General features: G+C 41.7%; 1 protein-coding gene across 4 annotated transcripts in view; it reads right to left on the bottom strand.

Moving 5' to 3' along the window:
• The window catches only part of PIWIL1 (piwi like RNA-mediated gene silencing 1), a 163,914-nt gene that overhangs the window by 26,134 nt on the left and 109,872 nt on the right, over positions 1 to 27,908 (bottom strand). For 2 of the 4 annotated variants that reach the window (XM_067539749.1, XM_067539752.1), the window contains exons 1-10: positions 26,131 to 26,259; positions 24,041 to 24,129; positions 22,846 to 22,987; positions 18,811 to 18,936; positions 15,627 to 15,841; positions 11,386 to 11,507; positions 10,537 to 10,617; positions 8,900 to 9,097; positions 7,689 to 7,800; positions 375 to 501 (exon numbers count right to left, since the gene is read on the bottom strand). In XM_067539749.1, coding sequence (XP_067395850.1) covers positions 375 to 501; positions 7,689 to 7,800; positions 8,900 to 9,097; positions 10,537 to 10,617; positions 11,386 to 11,507; positions 15,627 to 15,841; positions 18,811 to 18,936; positions 22,846 to 22,987; positions 24,041 to 24,121 — 1,204 coding nt within the window. In that variant the 5' untranslated portion in view covers positions 24,122 to 24,129; positions 26,131 to 26,259. Of the gene's footprint in view, positions 1 to 374; positions 502 to 7,688; positions 7,801 to 8,899; positions 9,098 to 10,536; positions 10,618 to 11,385; positions 11,508 to 15,626; positions 15,842 to 18,810; positions 18,937 to 22,845; positions 22,988 to 24,040; positions 24,130 to 24,666; positions 24,757 to 26,130; positions 26,260 to 27,908 lie in introns of those variants that run through there. The other 2 variants (XM_067539750.1, XM_067539751.1) reach the window with 2 other exon arrangements.

The following is a 27,908-nucleotide window of genomic DNA, read 5'->3' as shown; positions in this document are numbered from 1 at the left end:
GAAGCTTTTGAGCTTACAGAGCTCTTCTGCCAATATGTGTAAGCTTCAAAGCTTGTCTCTCACCAACAGAAGTTGGCCCAATAAAAGATATTACCTCATTCACCCTGTCTCTCCGATAGCCGAGGACACAGCAACAACACTGCATTCAACAATGGAAAATAACTAAATTTTAATATACATAAACTTCTAGTTAGTACATTTACAGGTTTCATTTCCAAATTTATGTTTATACCAGTGAATATTCCTGGTTAATTTGTCAAAAAGTGGTCATCAATCCTATCACGGTCTCAGGAGAAAGATATATTTTAATAAATTCAATATAATTTAATTCACATGGTGGGCACTTCTGTATGAAGAAGCTATTAATAGAATACCTGTGAGGTAGCACAGCTCAGGAATGAGTACTGCAGGCCCTGGCAAGACCCCTCCTGGCCCTCTCTTCCTCTTAGGCTGACTGACCAAAACTGGTTGGTTCAAGTCAGTGATTTCTTGGTTATATTGCTGCATAGAAATTACATAGTACACATTAGTCATAGACATCCACTGTTTGTAAGAGACTAATGAACATAACACTTTTTGTGAAATATTCAGCCATTAACAAGCAGAAATACCAGCATCTTAAATTTCAAAACACTCCAGATATTCAGGTCTATCTAAAGCGTTCTCCATAAAGTTATCGACAGAGTCAACTGTGTAATTCACATATTCACAAGCCACATCTGGAAACACATTACTCTGTGTACTGACTATGTATCAAATGCATGGACTGAGCACCTTTCCCAGATCTGTGCCCATTCAAGCAGCCATGAAGACAGCAAGAAGCTGTCTGTGCTCAAGATGGGTACCCAGTAAAATAAAAGTCATCAATAACCAAAAACATACTAAGGTTCATGCTGACATAATATTAATGTATTAGCCCCAGCATACCACTATTCTTCCCTTCTCTAGCTTGTACGACCGGAGAACAATACTGCCTTACTGGTGAGGCAGCACCCAAAGGCCCCAATAAAGATCAAGGTTACTCTGTGACCTCTCTTTGCATTCTGCAAGTGCTGTTCATCTCTACAGTAAGCAAACATCCTTTCTATTCCCTGAATCCTCTTGTATTCCTGGAGAAACTGGTCTTAAGCTACCTCAATATCAAATGTCTCCACCTGTCTGTTTAAATCAGAAAGCAATATCAGGAAAAAGGCAGAACGTCAGAGTAACAGACAAGCTAACTGAATTGCATAATGCATTTTGAACCCTAAAAACCCTAGAGTCATCCCACACTAGAATAGGCAAAAGTATCATTCTACTCAAATATCAATACTACTGGTAACAGACTGACAGGAACTCTTTCGGAAGGGTAAAATGTGGTGGACTTGCCCTGAGCGCTTGGCTCTTTCCTATTAGTTGAGAAGAAGTTACAGCCACTAGAAAGGTAATCTTCATAGAAAGAAAGCAGATTTGCTAGAGGTATGAAGAGGAGCCCTATACCAAGCTTGTTAATATGACAGATCCTAGGAGGGTACAGTCTCTGTTTGGAGGAAAGATATGCATGAGGCCCCTGAGGAACCTAGCAACTGCTGGGTGTAAGAAAATTGTGTGGCCTTTAATAGAAGGGTGATGATCAGAAAGTGCTGTTAAATGGGTTCTTATGGAGCGGATGAAGATTCCAAAATGTTTTAGGGCTAACAAGCACTCAATATTACTCTAGGGAGTTTTCTAAGGGAAGTAAATATTTTAGTAGTGGTTTTGCTCAAAACAGAAAACCTCTTCCATTTTGGTGCAAAAGTAACTCTAATGAAGTCCTTTTAGCTAAAAAAAAAAAAAGTTTTCTGGACTTCAGTGGAGGATGTTCTGTCTGTGATCATTAGCTGGGTCTGGATGTAGGCTCTGGCCCTTATTCTGAATAATCACAGTGGGCTGAACTGGAAGTGTGTGATCAGAGACAGTGCTGATATATTCATCCAAATCAAATACTAGAATGGCTTAGGCCACACTGGGACTAATCATTAAAGCTGTATTGCTGTCTGGATTTCTTCAGGATCCTTGTTGTTAGTGGAACAAGTGGATAAGTATGAGTGTCTTGGCGTCCACGGGAGGAGGAAGGTGTCTTACAGACAGCCTAGATTTGATCTCCCTCCAGAGCAGAACACCTGGCACTTGTTCTGATCTGTGACAAGGAGGTCTATTTTTGGGCATCCCAACTTGCAAAAGATGCTTCGCAGAACTAACTCCCTGCCAGACCACTCACAAGTGTTCAAATATTGTCTGCTGAGCTGATACACTGGTGCTTTGCAAGCCTTAAAGACAGAGATCCACTGGCATGATGTGATGGTAAAGGCATTCGTCCCAGACACTGACTGCTTCCTGGCAGAGTGGAGATAATCATGCCTTTCCCTATCAGTTATGTTACACTGCTATAGTGTCGTTGGTCATTAGCTGGACTATGGATCCTTGAATTATAAATAGGACATCATGCATGCTAGGCAAATGGCTGAACTCCAGGACATTTATGTGAAAATGTGCTTCCTGGAAGAACTAGAAGCCTTGTCTCCAAAGCTGGTTGAAATAAGCTCCCCCATCCAAGAGTACAGGCTTCTGTCATCAACTTCTTGGCAGGCAGAGGTGCTGAAAAATATACTCCGCTGCATACATGAAGACAGTCCTTCCATTAGTTTAAACAAGAGGGCTTCTGGTGAGAAGTGACCAATTCTACATGGTGTTCACCCTATCTTCCACGCAAGGGCAGTTAAGTCTGGCCAAATGTGTCATATAGGTGCACGAGGCTGTGTGTCCCAGGAGCCTGAGGAATGCTGACTGATGTCTTGGGGGGAACCTAGATATGATGTGGTTCACTATAGTGTGGAACCTGTCCTGTGGTAGGTAAACTCTCACTGCTGTGAAATCTAATGCTGCTCCTATGAACTCTATACTTTGAAATCCAGCGCAGCATTTATTTGGATAGAACTGTTCATTTGTTGAGATGAGTGTCCCTGAATTAGCCAGTCATTGAGGTCCGAGTAGGTTTCACAGATGAAATTCAATACTGATAAACAAAAAACCCCAGCAACTAAAAATATGCACGCAGAAATCCAGCAACTGAGAGGGGGCTATCCATTTCACTGAATGAAGCATGCATGATTACCTGTCTTGGGGGCAGGTGGCATGTGTGTATTCATTGCATGGCCCTCAGAGACAGAGTACAGGCTCATGAGACCAAAGTGGCTGGAGCTAAGGGAGAGAGAGGTACATAGATTAGACTTTCCAGGACACAGTAGAGCGGTCCCACCCACCATCTGACAGCCTCTATGCTTGAGAAGGATGAAAGTTTCAGGGAAGGAGAACATGAAGCTGAGCAGACAGACACGATCCCATAGTTGGGACCCTCCTTTCAGATGTCATAGTATCCTCTCTTGCACTGAGGATACCACTCTGGGGGAGAGGACCCTCTTACTAGGAAGAGATGGGTAATGGTAAGGGGTGATTAGATTATTAGACATCCAGATGTTGGGTTTGTAATGACCAAGAGAATCACATGCTGAACTGCCTGTGGGTGCAAAGACTATTGACCTCTTGAGACACCTAGACAGACTTACATGCAGTGCTGGAGAGGAGCCAATGCTCATCGAACAGGTAGGTACTCTTGACATAGGAAAAGGTAGAAGAAATGTCCTTGAAGCCAATTTAGGCAGCTGGATAAGAGATTAAAGTGCAAGACCTTCATGGCAGCATTCTCTGAAATGCACCCAGTTCCACATTCAGGGCCAGTTAGATAGAACTGCAGGTTCTCAAGGCATGGATGAGACGATGGTGTCGGGAAGAGGGATTTAGGTTTATTAGGAAATGGGGAACATTTTGGGAAGGCTCCACCTAAATCAAACCAGATTGCTAGCATGTAAAATTAAAAGGGTTGTAGAGAAGTTTTTAAACTAAGGGCTCAGGGAAAGTCAACAGGTGTGGAAAGAGATGTGGTTCTGATAGACACATCCCTAATGGGAGGATTTATTAGAGGGAATACGCTATATCTTAGTTAAGACAAAAGAACAGAATTTGATAAAGTACAGATAGGAAATGAAGAGAAACAGTCAAATGGAAAAGTCCCATTCAATTACATCTCTCGAAGGCAGACAACTAAATAATGACAAATTTTATAAGTACTTGTACAGAAATGCTAGAAGTCTAAATACTAAGATGGGTGAACCTGAGTGCCTGGTATTAAATGAGGATATTGATAAAACAGGCATCACAGAAACTTGGAACGATGATAATCAACAGGACGCAGTAATACCAGCATACAAAACATATAGGAATGACAGTAAGTCACACTGGTGGGGGAGGGGCACTATATGTGAAAGAAAGTAGAGTGTCAAACGCTAAAAATCTGAAATGAATCAAACAGTTGCATCCAATTTGTATGGATATACTACTGACCACATGACCAGGATGGCAATGGTGAACATGAAATGAATCACGACATTTGAGAGGCTACAAAAACAGAAAACCCAACAACAATGGGGGACTTCAACTATCCCCATGTCAACTGGGAACATATAACCTCAAGATGAGATGCAGAGATAAAATTTCTAGACACCATAAATAACTGCTTCTTGCAGCAGCTAGTCCTAGAGAGACTCCCAGGGAGAGGCATTTCTTGATTTAGTCCTAAATGCAGGGGAGGATCCAGCACTTCTAGATAGCTCTTGACTGTGGCATTAAACCTGCTAAAGTGAGGTTGACAGTGTGTGGCAGAAGAGGAGGGGCAGTTGATCTCCTCCTCTGGAACCGGTGTCTCTTCCTCGGAGACTCTGACGATCTTTGCTGGACACAGAAGGCTTCTGCTTCCTAAAAACATTTGAGCCTTCTCTTCGGGATTGGAGTATATATCCTTAAAGAACTTTAGTGGCTCAAGTCTTTCAACAGGGGCAGGGCTTAGTAGGTGGGTGCTGAGCAAAACCCAGCCTTCAAAGAGGAGGTCATAAACGGTCATTTGGACCTCTTTCAGTATCCCCAAAGGCTGCGCACTGCAACTGAGGTTGCCATGGAACACACTGCTGTCTCTAAGGTATCCCAGGGCAGTCTGAAGGAGGTATGAGTCACTTGTTGTCCCACTATTCTAAAAAATTTAGCTCCTATGTGAACTCCTTCATGACTTTTCTAAAAACTATGATGCCTTTTCCCAGTTTAGAAAGTCGTATTTACCCAGGAACACTAAGTAGTTCAATATATGCATCTGCAAGCTGTTAAAACAACACACCTTTCAACCAAAGAGGTCAAGCTTCTTCAGGTCCTTACCCTGTGACCTTCTGGATGGTCCCTGCTGCTTAGACCTCTCAAAGCACTGCACGCACCAAAGGTCTTTTAACAGAGGAATGCAGAATTGAGCAATTTAGAATGTCTAAAATTTAGTACAGGAAGTCAATCTCTACTGGGATTTCCAGGGTACTGGCCACTGTCACAATAGCTCTTGGAAAATGCAGTATAGTTGAATTGGAGCAACAGCTTCATCAGGCAAAGGAGGAGGATACTGTTATTGGGTTGATCCTGGTTTTTTGCAGACATTCCTGCTCAATGTCTTGCTCCTTTTGCTGTAAGACGTGTTGCACCAGCTGACCCTCTTGAGATGATCTGAGAGAAGATAAAGATCTCACTTTAGAGACAGGAACAATGGAAGAAGTCTTTATGCAGAGCTGCACATCACAGGAAGCCCAAAATGTCCATGATAGCATGTTACATGAATATGGGATGCAGACCATGGAGGAGGGAACTAGTAAGGATGTTTGCTTCAAGATTCCCAATTCCTTCATTTAGAGGCATGTCCCCTGGAGTCGCTGCCAAACAGCATGGTGAGTTTCCCTGCTTTGTTCAGATGAAGAAAAGTCTCTCTTCCACAGGTGGAACAACTCTTTCAGTTGTTCTTGGAAGCTCTCAGATGTCCCCCATCAGTACCAAGGACACAAGAAGCTTCTGGCCTCATTCCTGCCTGCATCTAAGAGGGAGAGAAGTCTCTTGGGATCATACATCTCTTCACTACCAAGAAGCTTGGTGCCAGAAGAATCTCCACTTCATCAGATACTACACTGCTTGAATGCCACATACCAATGCGTCAGTACTAAAAGAGGAACAGATATGCTCCTCAGACAGTGCCATGCTTGTTCAGTGACCAGCTGATGCAGAAGCATCAACAGGATCCAATCTGTCTTGAACTGTCTCCTGGCTAAGGAGCATGGGGTGGAGAAGATACATGGTGGGATTTCTGCTTTGATTCACCCAGCTCTGGAAAAGGAAATCTGTGTCTGCTGTCACCTTGAGAGCAGTGCTCTTTCCTACCACTTTCCTTTGAAGATAGATATTCTTCCTGAATCCTCCTCTACCCAGACTCAGTAGTCAAAGCGTGCAGCTTTCTTCAGGAAATGAGCACTGTGGAGCACAGGGTAAACCCACAGCTTATCAGAGAACTCACAGAAATAGTCTGATCCAGTCTGGCAGTCTTCTTTTCCTCAGATTCAGAAGAGGCCCTTGTGGAGCATTCTAAGAGTAATTTAAGACTAAATTCCTTTGCTTTATGCTGTTCTTTGTCTAAAGGAACATACTGATCACTTATCTGGAGTATGTATTTCACTGAGTAAGAGGCACTTAGGAAGTGTCCATCACTGATAGGACGAAGCTGCCTCAATGGAGGAGATACAATATAAATCCTGGAGACTTGAATTCTGCCACCCCAGAGCAGCTCTGGTGTGGAAATAACTTTGCACAAATTGGGGAGGGTTACTTAATGGACATAAAATAACTACAACAACTAGATAGAATTAGACCTCGCACAGTGTACAGAGAAGTAGATGCTGCAGAGGTTTAGTCTTGCTCCCACAGGTGTTAACAAGGAACTGAGGTACAGCTGGGCCTGCTCTGCCCTTGGGTGGAACAGGGCATATACAGATACTGATACTACTATTAAAAAAAAAAAAAAATCCAATCTCATGCACATGGGCATCAGGAGTGGAATATATGTGGACAATCATGAAATTAGGTTGTTTGAATGTACTAATATTGTTTAAAGGGGAAGAATTAACTTAAAACCCCCCAAATCTCATCTGAAAATTTTGTATCCATTAGTTGAAAATATTACCTCTGATTACACACACACACACACACACACACACACACACACACACACACACACACTATACTATAGCAAACACCACTCAAGTTGGTTTACTTTGTGCATGTCTGATCAGTTTCACTTTATTCCTGTGTAGCATCAAGTTAGTCTTGCTGAAAAAAAAGACGTTAATGAGCTACGGAGCAGGAAAAAACCTTTAAACCCCTTTAAGAGGATTTTTAAAACATTTCACAACATGCTATTTAAAATGTAGGTGAGCTAGAATTTTTTGAAATTACTACTTAAAAAAATCAAGTTCATGTGTCCCCTTTAGTAATCTTAGAGAAAGGTTAAAAAAAATCCACTAAATATGTTGACAATCCCAGGCATATGACTCAAGACATTACTAAAAATATGTACGACTAGAAATCACTTTGAAGTATGGTTATGTAAACAACTAACACCTGAAAGTAATAAAAGATACCATGCATAGCCTTCTGATAGAGCTAATGAATTAGTTATAGCTATCCACAGATGATGCTCTGAAGTCCAAAAGAATCTAGTAAGGAGAATGAAAATTACATGTTTAATTAGCATTTCATACCATTTTGTAGTAGTCTACAAAGCTGATTTCAGAACCATCTGCTTTCTTAAAGGTGCATTTTGGATTGGCATCCCAGTCAATATCATCAACTCTGTATGTTTTGTTGTTATACCTGAATAAAAGGATTTTTAAAAATTCTTTTGATCTTGTCTTACATGTAGATGGTAATAGCTTATTCACGGAGGCATGCAAACAGGCCAGGGAGGACTGAGAAATGCAGAAAGTTACAGAAAAATATCAGATAATCTAAAACATTAATAGAAATTTTGTTACTTTATTGCTTCCATGTTCAGATTACAATAGATACCTGTTAGTTTCAAATGCAGTTTGTTATATTAGAATATATAGAAAATTGATTTTAATTATATATGGAAGCAGATTGGTCTATAGCCAGTCAATTTTTGTGTTTATCAGCATATACTATCAACTTGGTTTAGCCATTAATTTGAGGAAGGAACTAGAGCGTTTTAGCTTCATCCCTTCTGATAGCCACTTGTTCCCTGAAAAATACGTAACATCCCAGAAGAGTCTCTGAAAAGAAGACGAGGAAAGAAAAGTAGGCTCAACCTTTGGGAGGCTGCATCTACCATGATGATACCAGGTCTCATCTTGGGCACTAAGGCCTAAAACCAGCTTAAGTTGGTATGGATGGGTTGAACATTTAAAGAGTATTTACATTACATGATTTTTACGTGTAAAAACATTATCTAGCTATCAGCTACACTAATGGAATTAGATCTTTTGCAGTATCAGTAAAATCAATGCTAAGGGTAAGCCTAGAAATTTTGCTAAATGCTTACAATTTATTTTAACTGCAAAGAGAAAAGACATCCTTAAAATATGAAGTGTTAACCGAGCTGTTTGAAACATCTGGCCCTAAGACCATAGCAAGATTTCCACTGTAAATAGACACACATTGCACCTGTGATAGTTAAGATTATTTTGAGATTTTCATTAGAAGACCTCCTGTTTTCACAAGCTAACAACTTCTAAAATACCAGGTATTTAGACATCTAAACATGCAGAAAAGTGCCTAGAGGAATTTCAAAAGCACACAAGCAAGTTGGGTTCCTGAAAATTCCACTAGGCATTTATCTGAATCTTTAGGCACCTAAAGATCTTCAAAATAATCTACACTTCAGCTACAAAACAGTATTAATGGTCACAGTTTAGTACTATATATTTTTAAAAAATAATCAATATCACCGTACTTTGTAAGAACAATTAGCCCTATCAGTTCCTTAGCACAGATTTCTTTAAATCTTTGTTCTTCAACCTGCTTATACAGGTTGCACATAAAATCTAACACAGTTTCACTGCGGAGAACTTTATGGCTCACATCTGTACACAACATGATGTTTGTCTCATACTGTAGAATAGAAGTAGTGAAGCCTGGCCAAACCATCAACCTGTTGGAAAAGAACAGAATATTTTATAATAAAAATTTACTTTTCATATAGCCAAGAGTGTCACCAATTTGTTCTATATATTTTCATGATAATCAAGTTTACCTTTATTACAGTTTTATAAAACCTCAAATTAAAGTTAAAAAATTTCAAAAAGCCTGTGTGACAGGGTGCTGGCTTAGAACTGAAGGTTAAGCCAGCCCTCCACCACTGGAGCCCTAATCAAAGGGGGAATGGAGCCAGCTGAGTGAGCCTGCAGGGACTGGGCTAACAAGGAACAGCTGTGAGGCTCATTAGAAAGGCCCTATAAAGGCACACAGGAAGGAGCTCAGGGGGCTCACCAGAGACTCACAACACTAGGAGGAAAAAAGGGGCGAGTGGTCAGCGTAGGAGGGAGAGAGAAGCCTCAGTTGGAGGGGAGCTGCCCTGAGTGAGGGGCTGAGATTGTGTGGCCCCTGAGCCTGGACTGTATTTGTAAATAGTTGGTAGTGGGAAAAAGCCTGTGAATAAAGAGCACTAGTGGGAGCATGAAGCTGTGATCTGCACGTGGTTTATAGGGTAGAGGACCTGAGCAGCAGGGGGACTGGTGCGAACCTGCTACAGCCATTTGTTTTAATTTAAATACTGCCCTATGGCATCTGCAACTCAATATTGCAGTGTAATATTACAAGACAAACCTACCAAAGCTAATTCATTCTCTGGTGGAAAAGTAAATGGTGGAGAGATTTAGAATTCACTTTAAATGATCAACTAAGGAATTTAATAAAGGCTAGCTTTAACATAAGTAGTCCTCTAAAATACCTCTATCCTTTATTTAAATATTCTTCTTTAACGTCTCCCCCAGCATCTGGAAAATCATGAAGCCACAAAAACTTCAGTTTCCTTAGTCTTTTAGTACCTTGTTCATCTTTAGAGAGTATTTTTATGTAGATATCTTTGATCTATTTAAAATGCAAGATTACTACTTTGGTGATGCAGCAATAAAAGCTGAGCTGAAAGGAACACCTCAAGATCTAACATAAGACTACAAACTCACTTAATGAAAGTAACCTGAAATAAATGCTTTAAATATCACCATTTTATACATAGATATACAAAACACTATTTGCTTATTTTAGAACATTACAATCTGCTATATAGGCAGCAAAAGATTTAAGAAAATACTCAAAATGGCTCCATTTCAGTTGAAAATAAGCCTTAGAAACATATGGATAAGAGATTTTGTGTTTTACTCAGCTGCTTAAGATGTACACACAAGGATGGATTGATATTAACTCAGATTTTACAGTAACCCCATATTTAGAAGGAACTGAAAGTTAAGCACGAGATTCCGCAACACAAATTATATAAACTGTAAAATTCATTTTAATACATGCTAGATCACTGAAATCACATCAAAAGGTCATTTCTGCCTTGCAAGACTTGAAGTCCAATTTTCCAACCTGTGATTGGGGATGCTGATTGGGTCATTTGGATTGTAATAATTACGTCCAATTTGCTGCAAGTTCATTATTTTCAAAAGCCTAAAAAGAAGTTGGAAAAGAATGAGTAACCGGCAAATTGTAACAATATTTAATTTATCAAAACATCCAAAATACTGTAGGCCTACATTTAGGGCTACATGTCTTGCTTTTGCTATATTAAGCTAGAATGAAGACGATGGTGTAGTTTGGTTTCAACGTGAACTTTAAATAAATGCTTAGAATCTGTTTGGGTATTACTTAATCTTTCAGTTATACTAAAACCAATGACGAACAAGTCCCCCTATCGTGGACGGAGTCACATGCCTCCTGACAGTGGCCTCAGCAAATCCCCCTTCAGATGATGGTAAGAAGTCCAAAGCAGCAAAATGAGCAGAAAGGCCATGTCACAAACAGAAACAGACCAGTTTCAGGGATCCTGCGCTGCCGCCCATGCTTTTAAAAATAAGCTAATGCCACAAGTAGAACAGAGACTGTTTACAAGGTTCTCACCCAGGACTCTGTTAACATCTGAAGCTACTTGTTTTTGAATAAGGAAACAGCCTATTTCAACATATCTAATTGCTGTCAAACTGTAGCTGGCTATGATTAGCATCCATACTGGATAGTTGGCGAGCATTTTCCTTCGGCCACCATAGATTAGGGGAAAAAAAAAAAAAAAAAAAAATATATATATATATATATATATATATATATATATATATTTGCCATGAGACTAGCAGTTAAGTCATCTTATTCCTAAAGATCAAAGCCAAACTTTTCAAGTAGCTTTCTGTAAGAAAGATAAGAATTGTAAAGTAAAAATCTAACCTTCTAAAAATTATGTTGTAAAACTGTAGGCATGTAGGTGAAGTAGGTGGCAGCTCATTGGTCAATGTGATAGTAATCATCACATTCTCTCCATTTCGGGTCTCACTGAACACTTCAGTAACCTGAGAAAGGGAGCTTTTATTAAAGTTGAGTTATGTAAACATTAAGCTATGACTGAATTTTTCAAAGCAGTCTAGAAAAATTTGGATCTATCTCATTAATTTTAATGCTTAATCCCCTAGGACTGCTTTGTAAATATCAACCTAGTAATACAATCATCAGACTAACGCTAAACCCTTAGAGTAAAGCCAGGAGTAGTAAGTCTGCCATGACTACACCTTGACATGTCAGAACACCCATCCTGTTATGCTTCCTTCCACCCATCTGATTCTACTCTTTCCCATACATCTTGCTTCAGACTTAAAGTAGGACTTTCTTCTCTTCACTCAGAGGATGCTATAGGTGAACAGTTACTTACTTGTACAGTAACTGCAGTACTAAGAGATGTGTTTTGCGCATATATATTTCCTTTTCATGTGTGCACACTCAAGCCAGTACTGTTGGGGGCGTTCATGTCCTCATGCCTCCAACTGAGGACATAAAAGGGCAAGGATGCCCCAACCCTATATCTATTCCTTAGCCCTAGAATCCTGATGTAACTGGACTCTCAGTAATGGGGACAGAAGCAGCTTGTGGAATATGTATGTGCGCAACACACATATTCCACTTTAAATTGCCAAGCAGCTGTTCAAGTGGAGGTGGGTACTCTGAGGTTACTTGAACAAGGTTTGAATAGAATCTGGCATCTGCTCTAGAAACTTGAATAATAGTGTAATGTTTCATGATTGTATGAAAAAATTACCATGTTTGCTGCTCTACAGAGGTCTCTAACAAGTAAGTTACTGAGAAGTCCACATTCAGCCTAGGTGTGCTCCCCAACCTGTGCTGGAAGTGTCTGCCACAAATGTCTTTAAAGACAGAGGTGGTGAAAAGGGTATCCTCCCATTTGCAGATATTTTCCAGACTCATCCACCAGTTTAATGATAAGACTTGTGCCAGTATGTGAACATCTATTTGGACAATATATAAACTTCAACCAGCTCTGCATACACTGTGGGTATAGTCAGTCACTGAGTCACATCTGTATAGGATGTCTCATGTAACTGAGTAAGGTGAAGTTCTCACTGTTGACAGATTAAACTGGAGACTAGCATACAGAGAGGAAAAAATGAAATCTCTCCAGAGGAAAATAAGTGCTTGTAGTTATCAAGTTGAGAAAAGATCTAATGAATTCAATTCTCTGCACTGGTGTCAATATGGATTTGACCCTTTTTATTTTCAGATCCAAGTGATTGAAAAGACACTGGATCTGACAAGGGTTCCTTGTAATTTGCTGACAGAAGCGGCCATGGATTAACCAGTCATCCAGATAAGGGAATTCCTGGATGCTCACACGCCTTAAATAAGCTGCTGGTAACTGTCATGCACTTTATGAAAACTTGAGGTGCTAATGATGGGTCAAATGGTAAAAGTGTATATAGATAATGATGATTTCACCCACTATGAAGCTAAGGAATTTTCTGTGGCAAGAGAGAATGGCCACATGAAAAGAAGCATCCTGCAGATCGACAGCAGCGTGCCTGTCGTTCAAGATGAGGGAAGGAATGATGCAGGCCAGAGACACCATCCTGAACTTTTATCTTTTTTGATGAAGAAGTTCAGGTCTCTGTGATCTAGGATGGGCTTTAAACCTTACTTTTTGAAGATAAGAAAGTTGCAAGATTAAAACCCCTTTTCCTTAGTGTTGGGTGGGGTGCCTGTATAGCACCAAGATCGAGAAGAGCCTGCACTTCTTGAAATAATTTAATCTGGTGAGTGAGGTCCCTGAATAGGGATTGGGAAGGGCAGAGATTGGAATTGGGTGGTCTATCCCAATTCCATGTCTAGATCAGAGCTATCTGAGGTGATATTTCAGACAGAAATGGTTCAACTGCTTCCCAAACAGGAGAAGACTGAGTGGGAAGGTTTTGAACATCTGGAACTCTGCTCCAGCAGTCAAATCTGCTGTTTAGATGATAGCTGTTGGTGACAGATTGCTGAGGCAGTAACAGATAAATACCTATGCGCCTTGGGAACTTATGCCCCTTCCTCTCCTGTTCAGGCTGCTGTGGTGCATCAGAGGGTGGCTGGTAATAAAGTTGAGGCCTATACTGCCTCCTTTTGAGTGAAAGTACATACACCCCCAAACACAGTAGTGTTGCAGAAGACTCCTTAAGGGTATGAAAAGCCTGGCCTGTCTTATCACTAAGAAGGCTGTCTCCCTCAAAAGGAAAGTCCCTCAACAGTTGTCTCCACTTCCTTAGGGATGCTGCCCAAAGTGTTCAACCACAAGGACCTTCTTGTTACAATAGTTGCGACCACAGACCATGCTACCTTCTGCCTTCATGCTACCTTCCAGTCCATCAAAAGCTGATTGAAGAGATGTTATGTAGACAAGCTGGCCCTTGGCCACAACAGACTTGAGTTCTTCTGTTAGCTCCTCTGGGAGTTTCAATAAATTGAGAGAGGGCTCCACTTAATAAAATTATATTTGGCAACAATCACCTGATAACTGGTAATCTTCATATGCAAACTCACAGTCAAGTAACTTTCTCCCAAGCAAGTTCATGTTTTTTGTCCTTTATCCTTGGAAGTAGATTTTTGCTCACCTTGTCTTGTCCACTTACTGGATGCCATTAATACCAGGGACTCCAGCATAGAGAGAGCTATATGAATTCTTGTGTCAGAACCTAATAACAACAGTCAGCCTTGTTTAGATGGGTGTTATAGAGGAAGGGTTTGCCATAGCACGCTGGTGGGATCCAATAGCCCCTCATATATAGGGAGCACTACTTGACCAGGGACAGCAGAGTGCAAGGTGTCTAGGACTCTAAGAATGTTCTCCTGAATGACCACCAGAGATAGCTCTAATGTTGTAGCTACTGTCCTCATTAAGTCCTGGAATGCTTTGTAGACCTCAGATGGAGATGGAATAGGATCAGCAGCAACTACCTCATCCAATGAGGAGGATGATAAATGAAGTTGCATTTCATCTTCTAGCTCCACCTCAGGCTGCACTTGGAAACTGGAAGCTATGAAGGTAGCTGAGTAGTGGTTTGAAGGCTGAGATTCAGACAATTAAGGTCTCAACTGCGTTGCTGAGGTTGTTCTGGAAGGATAGGAAATGCCCAAGGGTGCCCAATAAAGTCAAGGGTAGTTAGGCAGGCATATGGCACTGGAGCCCAGCAGGGTGGACTCCATGGAAGAGTATCCGTAGAATGAGATCTACGCCTGCAGTTTTAGAACACCACCCTGGAAAGAGTTATTGGAGATGAATGTCTATAGCCCAAGGATGGTAATGGAAATCCCTCCCTGCTCCTAGCAGACTCAGAAGATGAAAAAGAATAGTCTTCTGGTGAAGGCAGGGTGGTACCAGAAGATTTCTCCCATACTGGGTGGCTCATGTATCAAAGTCTCTAACAGTACACTTGACTACCATCCACCAAACTGAAAAAAAAGCCATTAAGAGTCAGGGAGGTAGGATGTCAAGTCTAACTGCCATAAGTGCCTGTGGCATTGACAGTACTCAGAGAAAACATCAATAATGACAGGGACAAAGCCAAACAAGTAGTCAAAGGCAGCTGGTACCAGTTCTGTGGGCATCAGGCCAGTCAGTGACAGTAAAGCTGAGATTACTCTCTCTGCCAGACTGGACAGAATTGTGGTCATCATGGCCATACCACTGACCCAAGAGGTGGCAGTACTTAGAGGGCTTCAAAGAAGGTAGCTTGGTGTTGAGTGTAGGTAAGTTTTTGCTCACGACCAGAAGCTTGTAGGCTGGACAGGCACCAGAGCAGTCATAAGACTTCAAGATGCTCTTTTTGTCCAATAACTTCAAACTTTTAAAAGGCTTTGCTGGTTGGTAGAAGAGTTTTATCTCAACTCCAATATCTCCATGCAGAAATACAGGATTATTTGGGCCTACAGAATTTGGGTGTGGGATACTGTGATTTGAGTTTTATAAGATGATCAAGTTCCCATACTGCAAGTCAAACAATAACTCTTGGAAACTCAATCCAATTAAAAGCTGCATATTTTATAGCAATCCTACTCATACTTCAGCCAGTTTCACGGCAAACAGAATGAAAGTACTACACAAGAATTAAACTCAAGCAGAATCTAGCACTATTTCATACACGCACCTTATTCTCTAGTTTTTTAGGTAAGAATAATATTGTTCCATCAAATGCATGAGTCCTTCCAATTAGTTCTTCATGCTGAAAGAGTAAAGCTGAGCGAAGACGCCGGGCTTCCATTTGAGGATTATAGTCAATATGGTATTGATATAAAGCCCATCGTGGACGAGATGTCAACCGAAAATGGTTTGTACTTAATCTTATGATAGTACCTGAAGTACCTAAAATGAAAAAAAAGCTAGTTTTAAAACTAAATGTTTCCAATTTACAGCATTTCAACAACTTTTAAGTAGTGAACTATGAACCCCAAAATTGATCAAGCTTTTTCTGCAATTGTTTCAACACTGCCATCTATGGAAGTCATGCAAATCCTCTTTCAGATACATCCAGCAGGTGAATTCCAATGACAAGTTTTCAGAGATTCTATCCTCCCATCACCTAGTGGAGAAGTGCCATATAAAATGACAACAGCATTCAGTCAAGTATTCTGTCACTGACAGTAGGTGCTTCAGAGGAAGATGTTACCCCTGTAAACAATTATAGCTTATCCATAGTGAACATTTCTTCCTTACCCCAAGAAGTTACTGGCTTATTCCACAAAGCACAAGTGTTTATTAGTGTAACTGTGCATATTTTCATCCCCTCAAGATGCCAAGTTATTTTTGCACTTACGAAGCTCTGACTCAATACAACATGGCAGTAAGTACCACAAATTAGTTATGCACTTTAAGGAACATTTTCTTTCATCAGTTAAAGTTGCTGCATTTCAATTTCACTGAGTTTCCCCCTCAGACTTATTAAAAAGGCAAGCCCATTTTACCTTCTATACCATTTATTTTATGCTCCTCTAGTGCCTAAGAGGAAAACCCGCAACATACTCAAGACAAGACCACCATTAGCAGTTAAGCTTCTGCCACTAGTGTAAACCTCTCTAAGAATCAGCTTTTAGGAGGAAATTTGGACCACAAGTGCAGCCTGCAAGTGCCTGATGTTACCATGAAAGAAGAGAGGCAAGCAAAAAGCAATACATAGCTAACAGAAACTCTCTCTCCTATCCAGCCTGCTTTGTTTGCTAGGACAGAACTGTTGTGTATCCTCTAACCAAATTATGCTTTGAAACTAAGGTTTCGATGACTGTGGCAATTTACCCTTCTCAAGCCACCCAATTAACAGTTTTTGATGGCTCTTTCACAAAGAATTCCTCTTCTGTAGGGAGAAAGCAGACTACTCCGGTTTTCAATCAGAAGAGTTTTCAATTTAAGTTTGTGTTTGACTATATTTCACTGAATGTTGGTGACTTGTTCGGGGCTCTTAATGTGTACATCTGTAGCATGAATTTCTTACAAACTGTAATGTGTAGAACCAGGTTTTCAGTGTTCTGTGAGGATTCAATGAAGGACACAGAATGTCTACAGGCTGGGGGAAAATAGGACTCTTCCGTTACCATTTTATGTGAAAATCTGTCAACTGAAACATGAAGAGAAATGAAAAATGAATTTGAGTACTATAGTCAAGCTCCAAAAGTCTGAGGTTTCAGTCAAGAATTTTTTTTAAGTAAAAGGATTTGAGGTCTATGAACACCTATCAACCCTTTTAAGCTACAACAAAAGTCATCACCTACACACCAAAGTAGAGAGATGCCTGTCTAAGCCTCCTTACAGAAGAAATTTAGAGTAGGGGGAATTCTGTGCCAAAATAAATAAAAATTCTGCTCACAACATTTTAAAATGCTGCAAAATTCTGCGTATTTTGTCAAAACAACATAATCATACCAGTTTCAATTCTTTTAGTAATTTATTTCAAAATACCTGTCAGCAAATATGTCTGTAACACAGACAACAACAAAAATTCATGATGATTTTTGACAAATAATTTGCTAGGTACAGAATCTAATATAGAACTTTAAGTAATAATTCATTTAAACTACAGTACAGAAATGCATTTCCTGCAACCCCCTCAGAAGCAGTGCAAAGGCTTGAGGAAGCCAGAGTTATTGGAGGATCTGGGGGAGAGGGAAGTAATTGCTGGTAAGGAGCCTGGGAGTGAATCTAGGAGACTGTTGGGTGTGGGTGGGAGAGTATGGAACAGTATTTTGGGGAAGGAGAGGGAGTGCTGAGAGTTGGGGAGCCTCCCCCATGCAAACCCTGGCTGACCGCTAGCCTCTCCCATTCAGTCACGCACATCTGCCCCGCTCATCCATGCAGCCCTGCACCTCCACTCAGCCGCCCGTCCTAACATGGCCCTGCATCCTTCCCATCCCAATTTGTCCCTGCACCCCCATTCCCATTCAGCTCCTGGCTCAATGCTGTCACCCCACTAGCTCCTGTGCCCCTGTCCGAGTCTGTCCCCGACTAGCCCATCTGAATGCCAGTCTATGAGTCCTCCCAACAGCCCTGTGTGCCCGCTCTGTCTGTCGTCCCCCCCCCATCCCATGCCTCCTCACCTGGCCTCATGGGCAAGGCACTGTGAGGAAGGTAGCCACTGCCCCCTCCCTCTCCACAGCTAGCTGCTCTGGCATTGAGTCAGCTGCCCTCTTTTGAGCACTGTAAATTTAAACATTACAGTCCATATAAGACAAAACTGAATATTAGAATGAAGTCTAGGCAATTAGATTTGTTAAAATATCATGTTAACATGCACCTAAATTTTCCCATTAACTAGTAGCAGTTAGGAATGCTAAAAATGACCCCTTGCATGGAACTGAAGTTTAATAATCTGGAGAAGTTTGTAGAAGTTACCATAGGAGAGAAGCACATTTTAGATATCCCCTTTGAAACTACATATTGTAGAGGACCAAGAGAAAAAAACTGAGCAAGCAAATCTGGGTGATTTAATTTCAATAAATGGCTGTCATGTTTTTAGCTAAAAGAGACCCTCAATAAATGTGCAACAAAATATGTAATAGAACCAACAGAGGCAGCCTCTAATGAAATTGTCACATTCCTCCTGAAATGCTCCAAAGGGTTTTAAATTTAAGTAAGGTTAGTCTTTTCTACTATACCTCTCCCCTGTCTTTTACAGCGTTCCTAACACAATGAAGTCCAGGTCCCTGATTTGGCCTTGTAAGTGCTACTGAAATATAAATAATCCTAGTTTAACAACTGTGGAGATAAAACCAATGGCAAATAGTTACACTATATTTCTATGAGCAAATTTTATATTTGAAACCATAATATAAATTGTAATTTACCTGTTTTTGAGTCTTTAACATGTTCTATGGTCTCTCGAGTATTTATCCCAAGGTCATGGAAATCTCGGCGACGTCCACCCCTCTCTCCTAATGACAGTTCCTTAAAACCAACTGAAATCTCAAGTTCTAGAATTTTTGAGGGGGAGGGGAAGAGAAATGGGTTAATTTTATCATGATTTGTATTAATTTATTAAACCATTACAATGTCAAATACGAACAAAGGAATGCTGATGATGCTAAGAACGGACACCCTAACAGAAGATGCCAAAACAGTTGCTCTAGCATAATCAATTTGAAGGCACCTCAAGGCTGCTTCAACTCTCAAAAGACTGTCATTACAAAAACATCTGTAGGTATTTGGGATATATTTTACAACTCTAAAAGTGCTACAGGGCCTAAGGGTTAGACTGAGACAGTTATTGAACTGAGAGAGTTTAAACAGCATCAAGGAGATAAACTTTAAATCCTAATTTTCAACATCTTATTTCATTTTGGGATTTAGTATTATTTATTTAAACTTAAATTGTGAAGTAAGCAAAATTTGGACCTAGGTTTTCAGACATTTTTCCTCTAACCTATTGCATTTCAACAAAATACTTAAGGAAAAAAATTACTTGTAACTTTGAGTTTTCAAATTATGTTGTCTGCAGGTCTACTCATGTACTATACACTCAAAACTCCTTAGCTGAAGTATGGCAGTGTAGATTGGAACTATACTATTACTTTTCCAAGATTTAAGAGTTGCTAGTCAGATTCTATTGCAGGTGTCTTGGTCCCCCTGAACTGAGGTAAATCCATTCTATGCCACAAGAGAAAGCAGTTCCTATAAGAGTAATTTCCTGAAGGCTCAAGGCTCTAATCCAATTAGATTGGCTATACTTCCAGGTCCATATGCAGTATCTCTATGGAGGTTATGTATTGTCACTTTCTTCTTTCTGTTGCAGCAAAACAAGCCTGCTTTGTGTAGTTCTAGTATGTCTTAAGATCTACCGGGGAGGAGCATATAAGGAACCTGAAGAGCACCAACCTTCTTGAGCAGTGATATCAAACCGGCTTGTAGTATCAAACTGGCTTGTAGGACTAAATGTTTGTCAACACCATGATTTGTGTGATAAAAATATTATTGGATTTACAAACTATTATGGTCTTTTTCATCCCAACCAGCCTATTACTGAACAGGCTACGAAGCATGGAAAACATACTATGCTTTTTTTAAAAAATACTAATTTGGATCTATGTATACCTAGCCTAGTAGAATACAGGAGGATAATCTGGTTTTAAACATCTATGTTATTAGTTATGAAATTGTTTTAAGACATTTTAATTAAGTTACTATAACACTGATTTGGATTTAAAACAGTGGTCCCCAAACTTTTTACATTGCACCCCGCTTAGTCCTGTCCGTGGTCCCCCCAGCTGGGACTGGGAGCAGTCGGGGGCTGAGGCTGGGAGCGGGGTAGGGACCAGGGCTGCTGGAGAATCCCAGTGGCCACAGGGCTGCAGACTGGCCAGGCTGCGGGTGGAGGGCCAGGGCTGTGGACTGAGGCCAGCGCCGAGCCAGACCTGGGGCTTCAGTGGGGGGCCAAGCAGCCGTAGCTGGGCATCTGGGGCAGATCAGGAGCCATGGCCAGGAGGTCCCGGGGGTGGGGGGGGGGGGGGGGGGGGGGGGGGGGAGTGGCGGCGCACATGCAGGATCAGAGCTCTGGGCAGAACAGGGCTGGGTGGTACTCCCTCCCCACGCCCCTGTAGGGGCTGGCTGGGGCCCTGCTGCATCCCCCCCAACGTTCCTCCAAGCCCCACCCAGGGAGGCACACTCCACAGTTTGAGGACCTCTGATTTACAATGTGAGTTTTGCATTTCCCTCCTCCCCCGACACACAGTATGACTTCTCATAATTTAACATGATAAACCAGCCTTACACAAGAAAGTCATCTCACCAGTACAGCTGGATACATGACAAATTTAAGCTGTAATGCTGCTAACAAGCATAACTTTCTTCCTGATCAGTAAAGAGCTTCTTGCAGGCCTTTGCAAGGTTGGTATAAAGAATACTTATACCTAATCCTGAAGAACCCAGTAAAGCCCACGAGTTCAGTAGAGCCCACCCAAGATAGATAAATGCAGGAAAACATCTGAGATCAAAAGCTGATTGAATCAGGCCTTCATTAATGGAAAGGACCACATACTTCTTTAGATCCGCTTCTAAATTATGGAATAGGCAGAGGGATTAAATAAAGAGCTCATTATTCATATATTTAGAAATACACCTCAAGCGATCTTGCTTCCAAGAAGTTATCAAATGAAGAAAAGAGAGCAGTTTCTGCTTCCTCCTGTATGCTCTCTTTTTTAATCACCCTTCTTCAAAAGGATTCATCAGATCACCTTTCAAATGTATACAAGCAGAGAAAACACTCTCACTGAAGATGAATAGGTCTATTGGTGATGAGAATTTGCAAAGTCTCCAGACATATCTGACTCTTCCTCTAAACCATAATGACCACTAGTGCCAGACTACCCAGGGCTCACAAGAATAAGACGGATGTTGGGAGCAAAGGTATATTGAGGCCTAATAAGCAGCCAGCTATACATTTTAACAATCTATTCTGATAACATTTAATAGCGTAAGCAAAAGTAGAACTGCGCCTGTAAGAAATTGCAAATTAATCACATTTAGTGCTGCATGTGTATTACAACGATGCAGAGCAATCATGCTGGTGAAGAAAATAAAAGAAAGTAGCCAAGAGCTAGAAGACACTGGTTTGAAATAACAATAAACCTGTACTGATAAGGGAGGAAAGTTTGCATGGAAAAGAGAGACTAACATATATTAATAAGAAAATATAATAAAAAGTTACAACTAAGTGTATAAAGGGAAGCTGAAACTCTACTGTCCAACGCAGGAGGTGACTGTGATGAGCTCATCCTGATGAGTTTCCCACTGAGTGTAACTGATTACTACTTACTGAAGGTTATGCCTTAAAGATTTGTTAGACCAATCTGCTGAGTAAGTGAACCTCAGTCCAACAGTGGACCTATAGGAAAAGTAAGGTGCTGAAGAGGCTTCATGGAGAAGTTCTCACTGAAGGGGAATCAACTTCTCCAATACCAGGAGATACTGATTATCTCAACCTCCAAAAACAAGAACTACTGAGGAAGAAAAAGAGGGAAATGAAGCACAATTTGGATACAATCCAAAAACTTCAGTGCAAAAACAGAGACAAGGCCTATAGCTTCTCTCAATATAGACTTCACTAGATCCATGGTACTTTAGCTTTTTAGATCTCTTGCACGTAATGTTCAAATCAATAAGGGGGTCCATGTGTGGACCCAATACTCACTGCTTTCCAGATGATTATGAACTTGCAGCACTGTGAGCACATGCATCTCAGGAGCAGGGATTCTTAGATAAGTGTCCATCTTTAGGGCAGATATTGTCTTTTCTGTGTTTCTACAGCACCCAGCACAATGGGACCCCATCGGGACCCCTTGGCACTATCCTAATATAAGTATTTACTAATAATCCAGGACAGAAAAAAACTGAATAGGTAAAACAAGTTATGTAAATAAATTCCCAGTTTCCTAATCAAAAGAAATTCCATTCATGGTTCATTTAACATCAACCCTCAACTGGCAAAGTCAATGAAAACTATAACCTCTGAGAAATAGCTTCTTATACAGAGCTTTCAATCTGCACCATTTGCCAAAAGTGAAAAATACACTCAGGACTCCATTAATTCCCTGGAAGCAAGGACAACTAGAGCCTGGCTGTAGAATAAGCAGGGGCCAATGGTAAACTTTGCTTTCTTTATCTGGCTTCATCAAAGTTCAAGCTGGATTGTTTGAGGTATAATCTACCATTAGGAGACAGAATCAGAAAAATTTTCAGTACTTCAGATTTAACTAGTTAATAATCTGGCTTTGAAGAAAAAGATCAGAAATGCAATCTTCAATATATATTAAATGATCTTAGTTAAATAATTAAGTCTTTAAATACTTGTTGTAGTATGCATTAAGTTTCACTTCCCCCCGCCTCACCTTGTGATTTTGGAACACTAGGAGCTCCTCTTTGTCGTCCACGGCCAACAAATTCTCCTTCTGATGGTGGCTGTGGTTGAGGTTCCGGAGGTCTAGGTTGCACATAACTAGGTGGCTGCTGACCCTGGAAAGTTTGCTGACCCTGCAAAGTCCAGTACACTTAGGCTTTGTCTACACTTGGACTTTTGTTGGTTTTGGGGGGGGGGGGGTGTAGAAGGGGGGGGAAAGACGACCACCCATGTAAGTTTCCGGTGTGAACAGCACTATGTCCGAGGCAGATGCTCTCCCGTTCACAAAGCTACTGCCGCTTGTTGGGTATTGTTTAATTATGCCAGCGGGAGAGCTCTCCTGTCAGCAGAGTGGCTACATGGGAGACCTTACAGCAGCACAGCTGCAGTGTAGTGAAAACATAGCCTTAGGAACAGCATTTACTGATATTACAAAAAACATGAATTACCAAATGAAGTCATTAGAGGGAGTGCTGCACAGTCAAAGTTCCTATGAGTTATTTAATAGAGAAAAAACTGAATGTAGAGTGACATATTACCTAAATTGCCACAAAGTTATTCAGTAAAATTACTCGTTTAGTTTGGAAGCCAGCACTACTGGAAAAAAAACCCAAAACAGTGTGACTATTTGTTGTATTTAACTATCACTAGTTAACTGAAGCTGGTTTCAGGCTGCTCTCCACCATATCCTCTCAAAAAACAAAAACACACACAAAAAAACCAAATCAAAAGTGCTCCTCCTGCCATTTTTGTATTCTGAGAAACGTGAAATGCAACTTCGGGTCCTCCCGAGATACTAGGCAGAAAATACCATGAAAACTACAGGGGAGAAGGTGGCTGACTTCACAGAGAGTAAGCTTCTTATACCAAACAAATTTTAAAACAACACTGTATATATATTTTAGTGCAACTCCTCAGGGGGCAGTATCTGTGTTATATATAGTGCTGATCTCTCAGGAAGGCACAAAGATCATTAGCAAGTTAATGACACCCACACTCACAAAGCTTTAGAGGAATACACGAGCTTTACTGTGGCAGTGTATTTGCTTATCAGTCATGTGAGGCAAAAAGAGGTCTGATTGAAGAAACAAAGCCCTTGATACACATACAACTACATGGAAGTAGACAACCCTGAATTTTAGTATTTCAGCGTGTAGTTGTGCTGGACCTGAAAAATGGACACTCACGGAAGCTGCTCCTCCAGGAGGTATAGCAGTTTGCTGACCACGGGCTCTTCCTCTGGCTCTGGCTCTAGCTCTTCCAGTCATTTTCTTTTCTAAGAGAAACCAGCTATAGTTATAGGACACAATCATCTGTTTTTTCACCACAGTATAATTTTCAGCAGAGATTTTTTGTCTCTTGTTCAGTATTATAGAAAGATTAATCTAGGTCAGTGTTTCTCAACTGGTGTTCTGCGGAACCGGAACACTGTTAGGGTTCCATGAGAAAGTGACATCGCGCCGCCGAGAGCAGGTGTTCTCCGCGCCATTGAAAAAGGGAAGATGTCCCGGATTTTTTGACGGAGGGTATCGAGTAGGAGTGTAATTTCCCCGCGGAGCCTAAAGGGTTCCGCGGGGAAATTTAATTGAGAAACGCTGACGTAGTTGTTTGTATATAATTTGCTTATTTCGACTTTTTTTTGGCCCCATTTGTAAAAATACTGTTAAGAGTTTGGGGGGTTCCGCAATTATTTATCGAGTTCAAAAGGGTTCCATGGCCAAATTTAATTGAGAAACACTGATCTAGGTAGATTAGCCCTGCCACTGTACTCTAGGGTCCTGTTTACACAACTTTTTTGGTTAAGATTTCTTACCTCTGCTGCTACCAAGAGGATCACTAGTTTAGTTAAGGTGATGGCAGCTGCCAGCATTTCAGTACTGTATTGTACTATTCTGATGCAATCCTAGAAACATTTAAACATGTGTAACTTTAGTAACATGACTAGTTAAACTGAAGTCACTGCAACTAAATTGTGAGTAAAGTTATGCACATGCTTAAGTGTCTGAAAACAGGCACCATGGGGCTTGAAACAGTGACAGTCATCCACATGCCTGTAGCAATGGAATTTATTTTTTTTGGGCGCAAAAAATTATGGTATAGGTAACCCTGGTGACAGATTCTGAAAGCTACTCCCCCCCCTACATAATGAAAACTGTGGTTAGACAATGTCTTAAAACTTTGCAAAAATGTTAAGCAAAGCACTTTTGAGCAATACTGAAGTTGGCAAGGGTCAATAAGGAATAGACTGAAAATTGGACAGAATTTTGAACGGTTTCTCAAACACACCCAACTGCTCATTATCAAGAGTGACCTACCGCTAAGTTACACTGAACAACCCTAGTTCCCTTTATGTGAGCTACAGTTTTGTAAACTGCGATGGAGAGGAAAATTTCCAGTTGACAAGAATAAGGACTAGTCTGGTGGCAACTGCAGACTAAGAAGTGTTTAGTCTCTGTACCAGAATTCACACAAGTAGTGGCGTATTTGACACCAAAGACATACTTTACTCAGTTATAAGTCACTGCTTATTAAGAAATCACTTTTAAATAATTTTCAGGCTCAATAAAAAATGGCCTACAAATCCACGTTTTAAACTGAGCAAGTGCAGCTGCAATGCTCCACATTAAAACACAGGGTATTAAGGAGTCTCTCTCAGGGCAGCAGGCAGGCACTTTTTAAGTACAGTCTACTAATATTTCAAGACATTAGCTGTCTGTTCAGCTTAGAAGTCTCCCTCAGCCTCCCACCAACCGGTAAATATCAGAATTAGCTGGGGAGATGCAACCTTGCAGAAGAACGCCCCCCCGGAACAGAATTTATCGACATTTCCTGTCACCCCCATTTCCCTGCAGCACACAGGGCCTGTTCCCTGGTCTAGCCCCAGTCCCCCTCCCCAGCCCTAGTGCCCACCTTCCCCAGCCTTCACAGGTCCCTCCCCACAGGACTGCCCCTCCTCAGTCCCAGGGGCTCTCCCTCCCCTCACCCACAGCTCTAAGGACCCTCTTTCCTACCCCAGGCTCCCTCCCTGTGTGCTCCACCCCCACAACGCGGCCCCCCCCCCGGCTGCTGGCACGGCCAGACCCGCTTTCCTACAACCTTCTTCTCGCCCCGAGGGCGGCGCAGCCCGAGGCCTCAGCCAGCCAGCCCCACCCTCCACGCCTCCGGTGCTAGGGAGGTAAGCCCCGGCTCAGGGAGGAGACCCGTTGACTGCAGGCGGCAGGTAACCCCCGCCGGACCCCTCTCGCCTCGGTCTCAACGGGAGAAGGACTCTTCGCACCTGCTCACCACCTCGCCTACTCCCGCTCTCACGCAGCAACGGCCCTACCCAACCGTTAACAAGGCCGCCTCACTGGGGCAAGCCAGGTAGGGATCACTCCGCCGGCTGCGCCACCGCCTCCCGCTGCTTCCTTAAGGCGAGCGGAATCCGCCTCCGCTGCCCCTACGCACCCCTACGGTGCGAAGCCTGGGGATTCGTTTTCCGGGAGAACGCGCACACCACGTAGAGAACGTGAGGCGACCCCGTCTTCGTACGTACAGTCAGTGCGGCGCGTGGCTGGGCCGGCGGCAAGAGAGCGGAAGGCGGGCTCGTCTCTGATTGGACTGCGACACCGCGAGTGCCCGCCCTCCGGAGAGCCGAAAGGGTCCCCCGCGCTTCCGAAGATTTCCGAACGGGCTTAGCGGACGCGCCCGAAGAATTTCCAAACGGAGTGGTAGAGTTCGAGGGTCGCCGAAGATTTCCGAATGGAGCTGGCGAGGGAGCGAAGAGTCCCGAGGGGTTCCGAAGGCTTCTCATCGGTTCGGCTCGGCTGGTGCTCATAGAAGCTGGGAAAGAGCTGGACTTGGGCTCCAAGAGCAGGAAGCACGTGTTGATTTAAGACCTGTGTAGGGTGTAGCTCCCAATGCAGAGTTATTATTTGACCAAATTATTTACTCGATATTATTAAATCATCCACTTTATTATTAATCAGCATTAATCTTAATTGAATGGCTACTATTATATCAAATAATAATGCCATCATGGCAGATATTTCTTCTGCCTGGGGACTAACTGGGCCAGATTTACCCTAGGCATAAATGCAAACTTCAGTGGAGTTGTATCGTCTTTTTCACCATTTTCCCACATTAAAATCAAAGCTTAACACATGCACTGGTCCTGTTCTCCACTGCCTTTTATCTTGTGTGGAAAGTGACATTTGGGTATTGGTGATGGCATTTAACATCTAAATGAACATAACATAAAAGCATGCTACTGAGCAGTTCTGTGGCCTTTTTAACTACACGTTTAATCTTTGTGAGCAATGTAGCAAGACATTTGCTGAAATCAGAGGGTAAAATTCCTCGGAGAGCACATCTTTCAGAAGAAAACAAAGACAAATAGTTTGGGTTATTCTCCCTCCCTACATTTTCATTTTACAGATGGTATGGCTTCATAAATGGATTGGTTTCTATGATACTAAAAACAATGACAGACACAATAAACAATGGAAGAGCCAAGTAAAATATTATGGTTTAGGGATGTAGGTGAGAGACAGGAGAGTTTGTGGGTTGAATGGATGCCCCTGCCATCTGTATTTTGGAAAATAAACATTATATAATTCTACCAGAAGGTGGAGCAATGAAACAAGAAATAAACTCTTGTGGGGCCACTTCAGTGAAAGAACTATTCTTCAAATCTAATAATTAACATTAACCTCTACAAAGATGCTACTGAAACTAGGATTATATTCTACACTCATTGAGGCAGATTCTGGAGTGAAGACGCTGCTAGTCAAGAAGCTAGCACAGCTGTATGGGGAATCCCTCCGGAGCTGCCCCTGAACACCTTACAATTCCCAGTGAAGGGACATGCTGGGCATGGAAGGGAGAGTAGCCAGAGTTCTCTGTGCTCTCAGTGTTCTTGGTGGCTGTGCACTGCAGACCATAGGAGCTGGGCAAGGCTGACAAATTAGAGCAGCCCGAAAATGTGGGAGGCACAGATGTGGCTTAGATTGTCTACACTGGGAAATTTACTAGCATAATTATACCTATGTAATTATAACTCCCTGTGTGGACACT

This window comes from Emydura macquarii, unplaced genomic scaffold, assembly GCF_026122565.2.
Source record: "Emydura macquarii macquarii isolate MOO-44397 ecotype Brisbane River unplaced genomic scaffold, CSIRO-AGI_Emac_v2 contig_554, whole genome shotgun sequence".
In the NCBI taxonomy this organism is placed as follows: Eukaryota; Metazoa; Chordata; order Testudines; family Chelidae; genus Emydura; species Emydura macquarii.
The sequence above is the reverse complement of the archived record's forward strand: the minus strand, read 5'-3'. Positions and strand labels throughout refer to the sequence as shown.